The sequence below is a fragment of the Zeus faber genome (assembly GCF_960531495.2).
Source record: "Zeus faber genome assembly, chromosome: 3".
NCBI classification, from domain to species: domain Eukaryota; kingdom Metazoa; phylum Chordata; class Actinopteri; order Zeiformes; family Zeidae; genus Zeus; species Zeus faber.
The window spans coordinates 37,725,822-37,738,324 of record NC_137190.1 but is presented as its reverse complement, the minus strand read 5'-3'; the positions used below and the strand labels follow the sequence as shown (position 1 = coordinate 37,738,324).

At 41.5% G+C, this 12,503-nt stretch overlaps 1 protein-coding gene across 1 annotated transcript in view; it reads right to left on the bottom strand.

The window, feature by feature from the left end:
- The window catches only part of shcbp1 (SHC SH2-domain binding protein 1), a 43,499-nt gene extending 32,339 nt beyond the window's left edge, over positions 1 to 11,160 (bottom strand). The window contains exons 1-4 of the mRNA XM_079997563.1: positions 10,879 to 11,160; positions 8,548 to 8,739; positions 7,851 to 7,966; positions 7,240 to 7,448 (exon numbers count right to left, since the gene is read on the bottom strand). Of these exons, the coding sequence (XP_079853689.1) occupies positions 7,240 to 7,448; positions 7,851 to 7,966; positions 8,548 to 8,739; positions 10,879 to 11,038 (677 nt within the window). The 5' untranslated portion in view covers positions 11,039 to 11,160. The remainder of the gene's footprint in view (positions 1 to 7,239; positions 7,449 to 7,850; positions 7,967 to 8,547; positions 8,740 to 10,878) is intronic.
- Between the last annotated feature and the right edge of the window lie 1,343 nt (positions 11,161 to 12,503).

Sequence of the window (12,503 nt, the reverse complement as noted above, 5' to 3'; positions counted from 1 at the left end):
AACAATACTCCGCTATGCTGCGGGGGTGAAAATATGCTCAATTGGTACGAAGGGGCCCAAAGTGTGCCAAGAAAATATCTCCCACACCATTTCTCCACCACCACCACCAGCCCGAACCGTTGATACAAGGCAGGATGTATCAATGCTTTCATGTTGTTTACGCCAAATTCTGACCCTACCATCTGAATGTTGCAGCTGAAATTGAGACTCATCAGACCAGGCAACCTTTTTCCAATCTTCTATTCTGTGTGAGCCTGTGCGAATTCTAATCTCAGTTTCTTATTCTTAGCTGACAGGAGTGGCACCTGGTGTAGTCTTCTGCTGCTGTAGCCCATCTGCTCCAAGGTTCGACATGTTGTGCGTTCAGAGATGGTATTCTGCGTTCTTTGGTTGGAATGAGTGGTTATTTGAGTTACTGTTGCCTTTCGATCGTCTCGAACCAGTCTGCCCATTCTTCTCTGACCTCTGACATCAACAAGGCATTTTCGTCCACACAACTGCCTCTCACTGGATATTTTCTGTTTTTTGGACCATTCTCTGCAAACCCTAGAGATGGTTGTGTGTGAAAATCCCAGTAGGTCAACAGTTTCTGAAATACTCAGACCAGCCCATCTGGCACCAACAACCACGCCATGTTCAAAGTCACTTAAATCCCCTTTCTTCCCCATTCTGATGCTCGGTTTGATCTTCAGCAAGTCATCCTCACCAGGTCTACATGCCTAAATGCAACTTGTTGCTGCCATGTCATTGGCTGATTAGCTATTTGTGTTAACAGGCAATTGAACAGGTGTACCTAATAAAGTGGCCAGTGAGTGTGTGTACACACACACACACACACACACACACTCTAAATCAATGTAATCACAAACATATGCACACACATAATGAAGAACACAACCTCATATATCCTCAGTCACATATCTTAATTTTCAGTACACAGTGTTAGTTTCCAGACAACTCAAACCATGGGAGTAGTCTTTATGCCATCCTCTCGTCGGCCTCCCCCGATGTAGCTGCAAGAGCATGAACACCTCATTGTCCTTTGTGTGTCAGAGTTTTCCGCATCATTTGAAAGTGGAGAATCAGAGCTTCCAAAAAAGGTGTCATTTGTGCAAATCAGGCATTTATTTCTAAAGCTATGACTTGTTAATGACAAGGGTGTGGCAAACCGTGTTTTTGAGATAATCACCTCCAAAGTTTTACCCACACCAGGTTCATTCAGCCAGCTCCCAGAATGCAAATGGGTTGGCGGACAAACAAAGCCTCATGGCCAATAAACATACTGCTGAATGGGCCAATCACAAACAGCTCAACAACACACAACTAATTTTGTTTTTAAAAAAGCTTTTATTTAACAATAAGAATATACATGTTTTATAAAAGTGGAATTATTTTTGAGTTTAAAAGTATGGACAACACTACAAAATGTAGAGTCTATCAATATTGAGTCTCAGAAAATCTGGAATCTGAAAATCTGTCACCAACCTCAGACTTCATCATGTCATCAACTTCTTCCGTTGTAACAACAATGGGCGTATCGTCAGTCTCCTCCGGTGGTTCTTGAAAATATTCAGTTTCATTGTCACATTAAGTTTAACATCCGCTGTTTGAAATGTTCTCCAAGTCCGGAGTAATATCAGATTCAGCAGTGCTGTCGTTCTCTGCGTCGCTGTCAGAGAACTGGCTATCATCGCGGAAAATGAAGTCCAGTAAGCGCTGCTAACACTGACATGGTTCAATCGCACTGGTCAGATTAAGGTACAAAATATGATTCATCGCTTCCGCCACCCACTTAGCGTAATCACTAACGATATGGAGAAGAAAGATTTCACAGACAAGTGAGACCGAAACACCCACGTGCTGCGCTTTAACTGTCTGTATTCGGAAGTGACGTAGGTGTGTGACGCGAAAGGTTCTTTTTCTTCGCCATTTCACAACAGTGGGTTTGTGTGTGTAAAAGTAATACGATTTAAAGGTTGAATTCAATCAAAACCGTTTCACATTGAGATTTCACATCACCTGAAATATGGATGAATTATCTTAACCTAGACGGTAAAGGAAAACAATCAGCATTGTTCAGCACTGTTCTGCATGTCGGTAAGTGAACTGGGTTTCCCTATGTCATCTAACGAGGATATTTAACTCCACGGTTTAACATTTTTAGACTATTTATAAATCAAACTCGATTTTGAAAATACCTTGAGATTAAAAAAAATAAAAAAATAAAAAACACAAAGGAACATGAATCTGGAAAAAATCGAATTTTCCTTCAAGAAAGGTTTTTTCCAAAAATTATTTGGCTTCTCCTGGTGATTTTAGAAATGCACGAGATGGCGTCTTTTGCTGTGGTGGGTCACATATTCTCGGACTCCCTGAAAATAAACTGTTCGTCTCAGAGAGCTGCTCGAGAGCATATCTCTGACCCGACCCTCTACAAGTAAAAACCAGCGTCTGTCTGCCTCTTTATTTAAAACCACAGAAAGACAAACTGCAGGTTAAAATGACCCTTTAATTTAAATTTAACAATCTGGCGTCACGGACAGTCTCAAGCTACATTCAGGGGGACCATCGAAGACGGAGCCGGCACAGACAAAAACCCTCGTTTGGAGGGCTGTCCTTCGGTGGGACTCCGGGGCACCGCCTCAATCTACATTCCTGAGAGTGGGGTAAGATATATGTTGTGTTTGAAAGTGTTTGAAATAAATGTTCTTATTCTAAATTTTAAATATTCAGGATTTATTTTATGATCCGCATACCAACAGATTTTCCTAAAGTGAAGGCATTGGTTATTATTTTCAAATTTTTAACCGAGGTTTAGTAAAGTATGTGAAATGAAATGTAGTTTCCACGGTTCTATTGAGACCGTAAAGTACGTGAAATAGAACTTGATTTATCTATTGAGATGTGAGTAAGTACATGAAATAGATAAAAAGGGAGAATAAGGAAACACCAATTGACACAAAGGAAATCCCCAGATTAAAAGGCAATCATGAAATAAAATTAAATACAATAAAATAAAGTAGCCTTGGAAGGAAACAACATTAATCTATTATCAAAATAGATTGACCATTCATTTAATAGTTGGAAAGCACCTCCCTATCTCACTGACTTAGTCGCGCCTTATGTACCATCTCAGTGATTGAGACTTAAAAAGAAGTCCGCTGGCTCCAGAGCTTTTTCACTCTGGGCACCGGAACTCTGTCTGGTACTCTGTCCGATCTGAGGAAATCAGAGCTGTTACTTCTGTTGAAATGTTTAAATCAAGACTGAAGATACATTTTTACAGTCTTGTATTTGGTTAACCACACCCCTCCTCTTAGCTTGCCTCTCACACTGCCTTCACCCTTTAGCACTGGTACATAACATCTGGATATTAACCCACTGTGTTGCCCTGAGGGTGGGGGGGGCTGCAAGCTACCTGGATCGGGCCGGATGAGGACTACATCCCTGGAGGAGTTTACCAGCGGCGATCATCTCGCGCATTTCTAAAATCACCAGGAGCAGCCAAATAAGTTGAAAAAAAAAAAAAAAAACCTTTCTTGAAGGAAAATTAGATTCTTCCAAATTCGTGTTCCTTTGTGTTATTTTTAAACCCTCAACATATTTTCAAAACAGAGTTTGATTTATAAATGGTTGAAAAATGTTAAACCATGGAGTTCAATATTCCTGTTCGATTACATGGGGATGCACCGAGACACTGAACAGCACTGAACGACACAGATTGATGGTTTCCTTTAAAGCGACAGTCCAGATGAAGATCATTCATCCATATTCCATGTGATGTGAAGTCACAATGTGAAACCGTTTTGATAGTTCAGCCTTTAAATATTACGTATTTTATACGCACACGGAGGCAACATTGTGGAGGGGGCGTGTCTCTGATGTCACTGTTACTTCTGTGACGTAAACAAGAAGAGGCTCCAGTTTCACTTGTCTGTGAAAACTCCGGTTGATTAGGAAAAGCGGGTGGAGGAAGATCTAAATCATATCGCGGACCTTAATCTGGCCCGCGCGATAGAAGTCAGTTTAAGCAGCACGCAGTGGACTTCATTTTCCGCGATGATAGTCAGTTCTGCGACGCTGAATCTGATATTACTCAGGACTTGGAGAACATTTCAAACAGCGGATTTCAATCCGAATGCCACGATGAAACGGAATATATTCAAGAACCACCGGAAAATAAATTCCACTTTTATAAAACGTGTATATTCTTACTGTTAAATAAAAGCTTTTTTCCAAAACAAAAACCTGTTCAATGTTCCCTCAAAACACAAGAACAAAGCAGTGATTGACCCATTCTGCAGTATGTTAATTAGCCATGTGGCTTTTGCTACCCCATTTGCATTTTGGGAGCTAGGTGAATGAAGTCAAGTCTCGGCAAAACTTTCAAGGTGATTATCTCAAACAGTTTGCCACACCCTTGTCATTAACATGTCATAGCTTTAAAAATATTTGCTTGATTTGCACAAGTGACACCTTGTTTGAAAGCTCTGATTCTCCTCTTTCAAGTGATGTGGGAAGATCAGAAAAATGTAGAAAAACACAACTTAAAAGGACACCTGGGCATGTTGGTGTCCTAGAGCAGTGGTCCCCAACCTTTTTATCACCGCGGACCGGTCAATGCCTGACAATTGTACTGCAGACCGGGGGGGAGGGGGGTTCGTAGATTGTTTATATTGCGAATATAATAAACGTGATAATAAATAATAAAGAAATATATATTATAATAAAATAAATAATAAAATAATAAACGTTATAAAAAATACGAAGAACCAGCAATTCCACATTTCACATTTTTATTATTAAACACTCCATGAATGATATTTTTCAACAGCTGAAATAAAGTTGTCAGTTTGAACCGTCTCCTCTCCCCTCTCCCTCATCCCCCTCTGTTGGCGACCACAGCCCTAACGCTCTCGGACTCTGGTCGCTATGGTAACGTTTAAACATGCCTTCAAAATAAGATACAGATACGCCACAAAAATGAATATAAAGTGCATGAAAATTTTAACTCACCACAACGCTAAATCAATGAGAGCCCTGAGCTTGTTTCTCTGCAAAGAGATGGTCCCATCTTGGGGTAATGGGAGAGACTGACACCCGAAGTGTGTTGCTTATGTCCAGTCTACTCCGTTGTTTTGTTTTGGTTGCTGTCACGGCAGAAAACCCTGCTTCACACAGATAGGATGTCGGAAATGGCAACAGGGTTTTAAGTGCTGTGGTGGCGATCTCCGGGTATTCTGCCATGACTTTAATCCAGAACATCGGCAGAGTTGTTGTCTCGAGAATACTTTTAAAGCCGCCGTTGTTTGCGATCTCCAGCAGTTGATCTTCTTCTTGCACAGACATGCTGGATTCACCTGGTTTGTTGATAAATGGGTCGCGGATCCATCCCTTGGCAGTTCGTGGGTCCTTTTTGGTTGGGAAGTAGCGCTCGAACTCTTTTAAAAGCAAAGACAGGTGATCGTGCACCAGCTGTGAGACTGAAGGCTCACGCTCAGTCTCACACAAAATCCCCGCTAATGTTTGAAACATCCAATATGCCTCTGTTCACGCGCCGTCCCCACAAATCCAGTTTGGCTTTAAATGCAGCTACTTTATCTGCCAACTTGAAGACTGTTGTCATTTTCCCCTGAAGTGACAGATTTAATTCATTGAGCAGGCTGAATATGTCGCACAAGTATGCCAGTTTTGCGACCCATTCCTCGTCACTGAAATGTGCTGCCAACAGTGACTTCTTTTCTGAGAGAAATCTTTGCAGCGGCTCTCGTAATTCAAACACTCTGGCCAGCGATTTCCCTCTGGATAACCATCTTATTTCTGTGTATAAGAGAAGCCGTGTGTGCTCTGCGTCCATCTCCTCACAAAGCTGCTCAAAAAGGCGTGAGTTAAGGGCGTGTGCTTTAATTTGGTTAATAACTTTAACGACATCATTCAAAACGCTGTTCAATTCCGGTGGCATTTTTCGGCTTGCAAGCATTTCCCTGTGAATGATACAATGCGTAGATTCACACTCAGGTGCAACCTCCTTAATCCGAGCAGTTAAACCAGACAGCCGTCCGGTCATGGCAGCAGCTCCGTCTGTGCATATGCCGACACAAAAGAACCATTTAAGTTTTCCTAATATATAACCATCCAGCGACTTGAACAGTTCTGCGGCTGTGGTGTTGGTTGGCAACGATAGTGCACACAACATGTCCTCATGTACATCCTCCTGATAAAGATATCGCACATAAACAAGTAGTATTGCCTTATTGTCAACATCTGTAGATTCGTCTACCTGGAGTGCGTACCACGGTGACGTATTAATCCTCTCCAACAATTGTTTCTCAATGTCTTCGGCTATTTCCTCAATGCGCCGAGTCACAGTGCTAGCCGACAAAGGTACCCGTTCTATCTTGTTAACAGCAGCCTCTCCTAGAAGTTCACGGCAAATGTCTTTAGTGGAGGGCAAGATCAACTCTTCACCAATAGTGAATGGCTTTTTAGCCTTAGCAATACGGTTAGCCACCAAGTATGATGCTCTCAGTGTATTTGCATTTATTGATGTGGTGGCCGCCAGTAATTTCTTCTGTCTTTCGTGTTCCTGTTTTTTTCTTTCAAAATCCCCCGGGGGCTTGTTTTTTAATCCAGGGTGCTTGGTCTGCAGGTGGCGAAGCAATTTTGAAGGCTTCATTGCCTCATTAGAGAGCCGTTCGCCGCATATTATGCAGAGCGGGCTTGGTCTGTGGGAATCACCTGCCACGATAAATCCATACTTCAAGTAGAACTCCTGGTACAGTCTGTTAAAAACTTTCTTTTTCTTGGAAGTTGTAGGCTCTTCTTCTGTCTCTTCACCGGCCCTTTTCCCCTTCGAAAAGAAACTTTCCAAAGACGTCTGTTTTTTGCTCATTTTGCTAGCTTGTGGGTTAAATTTTTGGCGCTCAAGTGACCGAGATGTAACCGGAGAGAATCCGGTCATTTTTCAAAATAAAAGATTGTTCAGACTCAGATAATAAATACAACGGAAATAATTAATTATTTCTTGGGCGGCCCAGTACCAATTGATCCGCGGACCGGTACCGGGGGTTGGGGACCACTGTCCTAGAGGACACACTTATGATTTGTCCACCGACCAGGCAACCTTTTGCCAGATCAATTATCAAATATGATGATTGATTGATTGATGATTTAGACATATGTCTAAAGATTTCACTTTGTTAATCCCCCTCTGTTGTAGACTGAAACAACTGGCCATACCTGAGATGTTCAATGGCAAGTGCAGTCTGGTCAAAGTCCCCCGACTCTTCATACACCACCTGGAGCTCCTGCAGGGCCACCTTGTGCTGTGTAGCCTCCAGCAGCACTCTCATCGACTCTTCATTCAACTCGCAGCCACGGGCCTCACAGCGCAGAGGAAGCGGAAGGCTCACAAAGGCCTTCATCTCTTTATAGTCCACGTCCCGGACCTGACATCACAACTGGTTTCAGCAGCGTTGTCAGAATAATGGTGCTCACAGTGGCCAAGGGGAGTGAACTGATTACACACCGCTGAGATGAACACTGAATATAAATTAATTAACACAGTGCAACTAATGGGGAGCTGAAGAATTAGTGCTGTCAGTCGTAATCGGATCACATCATCAAATTAGTTAGTGCCACGCGGTTGAGATGATCTCGCATTACATGGGCTACAATGGGGCTTGTACTTGTCATTCAAAGCTCAGCTGATAAATATTAATTGGGCTAGACCACTCTTGCAGTTTTCAAGATGCTTGAGATTCGCAATGGGGCAGAACTATAGAAAACATAATATTAGTGATCATAATATTACAGATTAAAATTACTTGCGTAATTTATCACAGCCTTACCTCAACAAGAACATTGAAGACGTCAGTAGCCCACAACGCCCGCCAATCACATGGCTTAACAACCTTCTCCAGATAGTCTGCCGTGAAGACCCTCACTTCTGAGGTCTTGCAGTCGCCTGTAAGTGCAGACCAAAAAATGCACGTGCAAAAACCATGTCAAAGGAGGATACAAGTCACTTTAAAAAGAAGTCGGCTCGTTCATCCACCATCTGATTGCGCAGTTGTGTTCAAACTTCAATATTTCTGCTTAAAAATGTTAATTTCAGGACACTGGTGATACATATTGTGAGGGATTAAACGATCTGTAAAGTTGGAGCAAAAGTTTGAGAGATCCCCCCCCCCCCCATTTTAAAGACCAACAGCTCCCTTTCTCCCACGTTAGAGTAGAGAATAGGGCCGACAATTTCAGGTCAATTAAATTCAATTTCAGATGCAAAAATGCAATTGGAAAGAACACATTATTGTGAAATTGCAGATGCAGTTGTTAAGGTTACCAAAGATTGTATCTCAATTATAGATAATGTTGGCCAGATAAACAATTACATACTCATCGTTCAGCACACGGTAAAAGTATTTATTTTTGGATAACTAAACAGCATATCAACATAGGTAGGATAAAGATACCTGGCCTCGGTGTCATTATTTCTGACAGCGAATAAAAGTTTAACAATTGTGGGTGTACTGGTGTTCGTCGTACCGAGCATATAATCTTGGTATGCCTTAAATCTCTCATAATACAGAAGATTGTTTGTCTGGAAGGTATTGGGAAGGGCTGCATTCCCTTCTCTGCATTGTTCAGCTCTCCGCAACTGGGTCCGCGACTTGTTGGTGCTGAAGTGGTCGGTGCCACTATCGTCGTCATCATCTTCATCGTCATCCGTCATCTGGCCTGTGATCATGAGAGAGAAATAGGACCTTGTCTTTTTTTTTTTATGGATGGTGACACCCTATGTGAGTCAAAATCAACAATTAATGGCAGGGATAGATGGTATTACATGTTTAAATGGCTGTTCTTTTTGACCGGTGTGGGGATGGGGGTGGGGCACGACCGTGCCTTCACTTAATGTGAACCTGACATGACAGTAGCCTTGTTTGGTCCCCCGCTGGTTGTTTTCATTGGGACTTCTGTCCTGTCAAAAAGGCAGCCACCCTTGGCAAAGCGCCACTCAAAACCCAAATAGTAAAAAAAGTATGGCGAACTTTACAACACAAACTACATAGAAGGACTCTAATATATTTGTGATAACCCGAGGCGATGGAAAAATATGTCAGTTCTGTGTAAATTAAACAAAAATATACAAACAAAAATATATTGCAACAATTTTAATGTATTAGGATGCATCGGCTTGCATCACTCAGGTGAAAGTGCTGATAGTTGTCACAAACAAAAAAATATATTTTTCGGTTGTGTAAAAAGTACGAAAACGTATGAGAAGAAATTGGATAATACAGACAACATCATTGATGAGGTTTCCATTTCCCCTCAAAAAGCAAAAAAAGACAGCGTTTAAAACACTTGCAATGGGGAAAAGTTTTGGGTTTTTTTGCATTTAACCGCCTGGGTTTGGAAAAAGTGCATGCTTTGAATTTTTTGGGAAAGTGCTGAAGGTTAGTGAGCACTTTCCCAAAAAATTCAAATTATGCAGATCTTTGCCTCATTTGCTGTAGTTATGTAGATCATTTTCATGGCATGTCCAGTAAAGCTGTGGACATAATTATTGGCCTACCTTTTTTTTTTTTTTTTTTTTAAACTGTCCATGAGCATACTCAATACATGTAATGGGGACTTACAAGGCATTTAAATAATGTAGTATGTGAATATATTTTTTTATTTTAGATATACAACTCTTACCTAGATGTAAGTGTTTATTATTATCCTTGAGAATACTCCTTCTCTTCAACGCTGGTGAGCCAGGATGGGATCCAGGGGGTGTTAATGGGGCCCATATTCTTTTTTTCCCCTCCCTCCTTGATTTTCCATTCAACTGTTTTATGCAAATTGGCATATGAATGGTTTGTTTTTCTGAGAACAACAACCTGGAAGTCCGAGGGCTGGTGTGTGACAGTATCAACCTTGCAATTACTGCCCAATATCATACATCCTTCAGACATCAAAAGTTGCAAAAACACTTTTTTATGATGACATATCTGAAAATGCAAATATTACCGTCGTGCACAGAAGTACCGAAAAGATCCTCATCTAATACATTAAAATTATATATATTATTTATATTATTATATTATATATAATTATATATATTCGAATCGCCAGTTGCAGCAGTAAGCATCTTGTTAAGGAGCAGCGGGAACAATGCGAGCAGTGAAGAAGAAGCGATCCGGCTGCATGGTCACTAAAACTGGTTTCTACCACTAGGGGGCGCTGAACTAGTGTCTGGACGAGTTACAGAGTGATCTGTGGAGTGGTCCGACACAGCTTCTCAGCGCCCTGTGGTTTGTCCGTGGCCCTAGTTAGCAGATGTGTTCAGCTGCCAGATCGCGCAGTAGAGTACCATTTAAATAAGCAAATTTTGATTGTGCGATTGCTTATGTAGATAGAGTTCAACATCTAATAAACATGTATGTATAAAATGTTTAAAAAAAAAATCAAAAAACCTAAACGATGTATTTAATTTTGTGCTGTGCATAAATGTATTGCTGCGGTCTGGGACTAATATTTATTCGAACAAATGCCAATATTTACATAAAAAAATACATCTTTCTATAGATAGATATTTTAGTAATACAATGCCAGATAGTTATTTTTAATGTAAAATTTTAATATGTTAAATGTACCCAACGTGGCAGTGGGTTCGCTCCTTTTCAGCCAGGTCGTTTCCCCCCTAAATGGGGAGGGAAACATTTTCCGGCGACAGGAGAGGGCAACTTAAATAGGCAAATATCACATATGTCTATAAAACTTGGCAAGAAAAAGAACGGGTCATAACCCAGCAAGACTTGGTTACCTTCGAATCGAAGGGAACACTATTCACCTGCTAGTTACACCCGAGAACAAGAATATCCGACAAACCTCGAGAAGCGGAAGCATTGTTTTCCACAAGGAATCCGTCGTTGTTGTTGTTGTTTTTGGTTTCGAGTTCGACGTGAACGTAAGAATCCGAATTCAATTCCACTGCATCCGCGGTCGCGTCCGGATTCTCCCCCACCTTCGACTTAACCGTTGTCGACATTTTAGTGAGGGCGTCCTCCTGTCCGCCTTGTTGGGAAATTAAGTGACACCTTGAAATTAATCGCTGAACTGAAACTTCTATATAGCTGCGCTTGTCTTGGGCGGGGCAAAACCGGACGCGCGCACACAGCGCCCTGGACTTTCAAATGTTCGCGTCAGTGGTGAAACAGTCAATAAACGGAGACGTTAGGGGCGTTCTTACTTATTCATTCGAATTCAAAACGGTCAATATCCAACGTTGATGGTGTATTACTGCCACCTACAGGACTGGGGTGCGGGTTTTTGACTAGGGCGGGGATGGGGGCGTGGAAAACCTCCACTCCTGTTTGTGGCCAGATTGTCACTTTACATATGATGGCCATAGACCACTATGAACTATGACAGCCATTAAAATAATACAATTACTTCTCACTATTAGAAAGAAAAAAGGGTATTTTTTATTTGTTTTCCAAAATGATGTTTCATCATTGTGATTTACAAAAGTACTTGATGTTCAGTCAGAACAGCGGGAATAATTAGAAATTAAAAATCTACGAAAGATTGATGTAAAAGTAAGGTGTAACATCGCAAGGCACCTCTGTTGACTGGAGAGGTGCAATCTGTGCAACGCTCACTGGGATCGACAGCAACAGTTCTTGACAGCGCGTTCTGAAATGTATCCAATGTCAACTCTACACATGCATAATTTGCATCTCAACAACCAATTATGTGCAAGGAGTTACCTGGAACTAATTATGCACAGAGGTGCATTTTTTGCAATCATTACATTTGGCTGTATTCCTTTTAAATATCACATGCCCGTCATACCATCTCACATGGTGGCTCAGGAGGTAGAGCTGGTTGTCTAGTAATCTAAAGGTTGCTGGTTCGATCCCAGGCTCCTCCTGCTAGCATGCTGTAGTGTCCTTGAGCAAGACACTTAACCCCTAGTTGCTCCTGATGGCTGCGTCCGTCGGTGTTTGAATAATTGTAAGTCGCTTTGGATAAAAGCGTCTGCTAAGTGTAATGTAATTACCCAGCTGCTGCAGGTGGACAGGAGTAATCTGCAAAGCTACAGGAAGAAAGGGGATGGATTGCATGATCAACAACAGATGTTGTAATCTTGTGCTGTTTCTTTCTCAAGAAGGTTTAGCCAGCTGTGATATTATGTACAGTTGGTTTGATATTATGGCAAAATGGACTTAAGTCACTTTGGACAATAGCGTCTGATGTAAGGAGTGATGTCATGTAAAATGAGTTAAATGTAAATTGGACAATGACTCATTACTGGGTTCAAACTTTTACATTGATACATACCATTTACATCATGGGTCTCAAACCCGAGGCCCGTGGGATGATATTTTGTAGCCCCCTACTTGACATCAAAGTTTAGTGTTAGTGCGGCCCACCCATTTTTCTCACATGCACCTTTTTGCCAAGTCGTTGCGCAAGTCGTTGCCCTGGGAGTTTTATTTTTTTTTTATCAC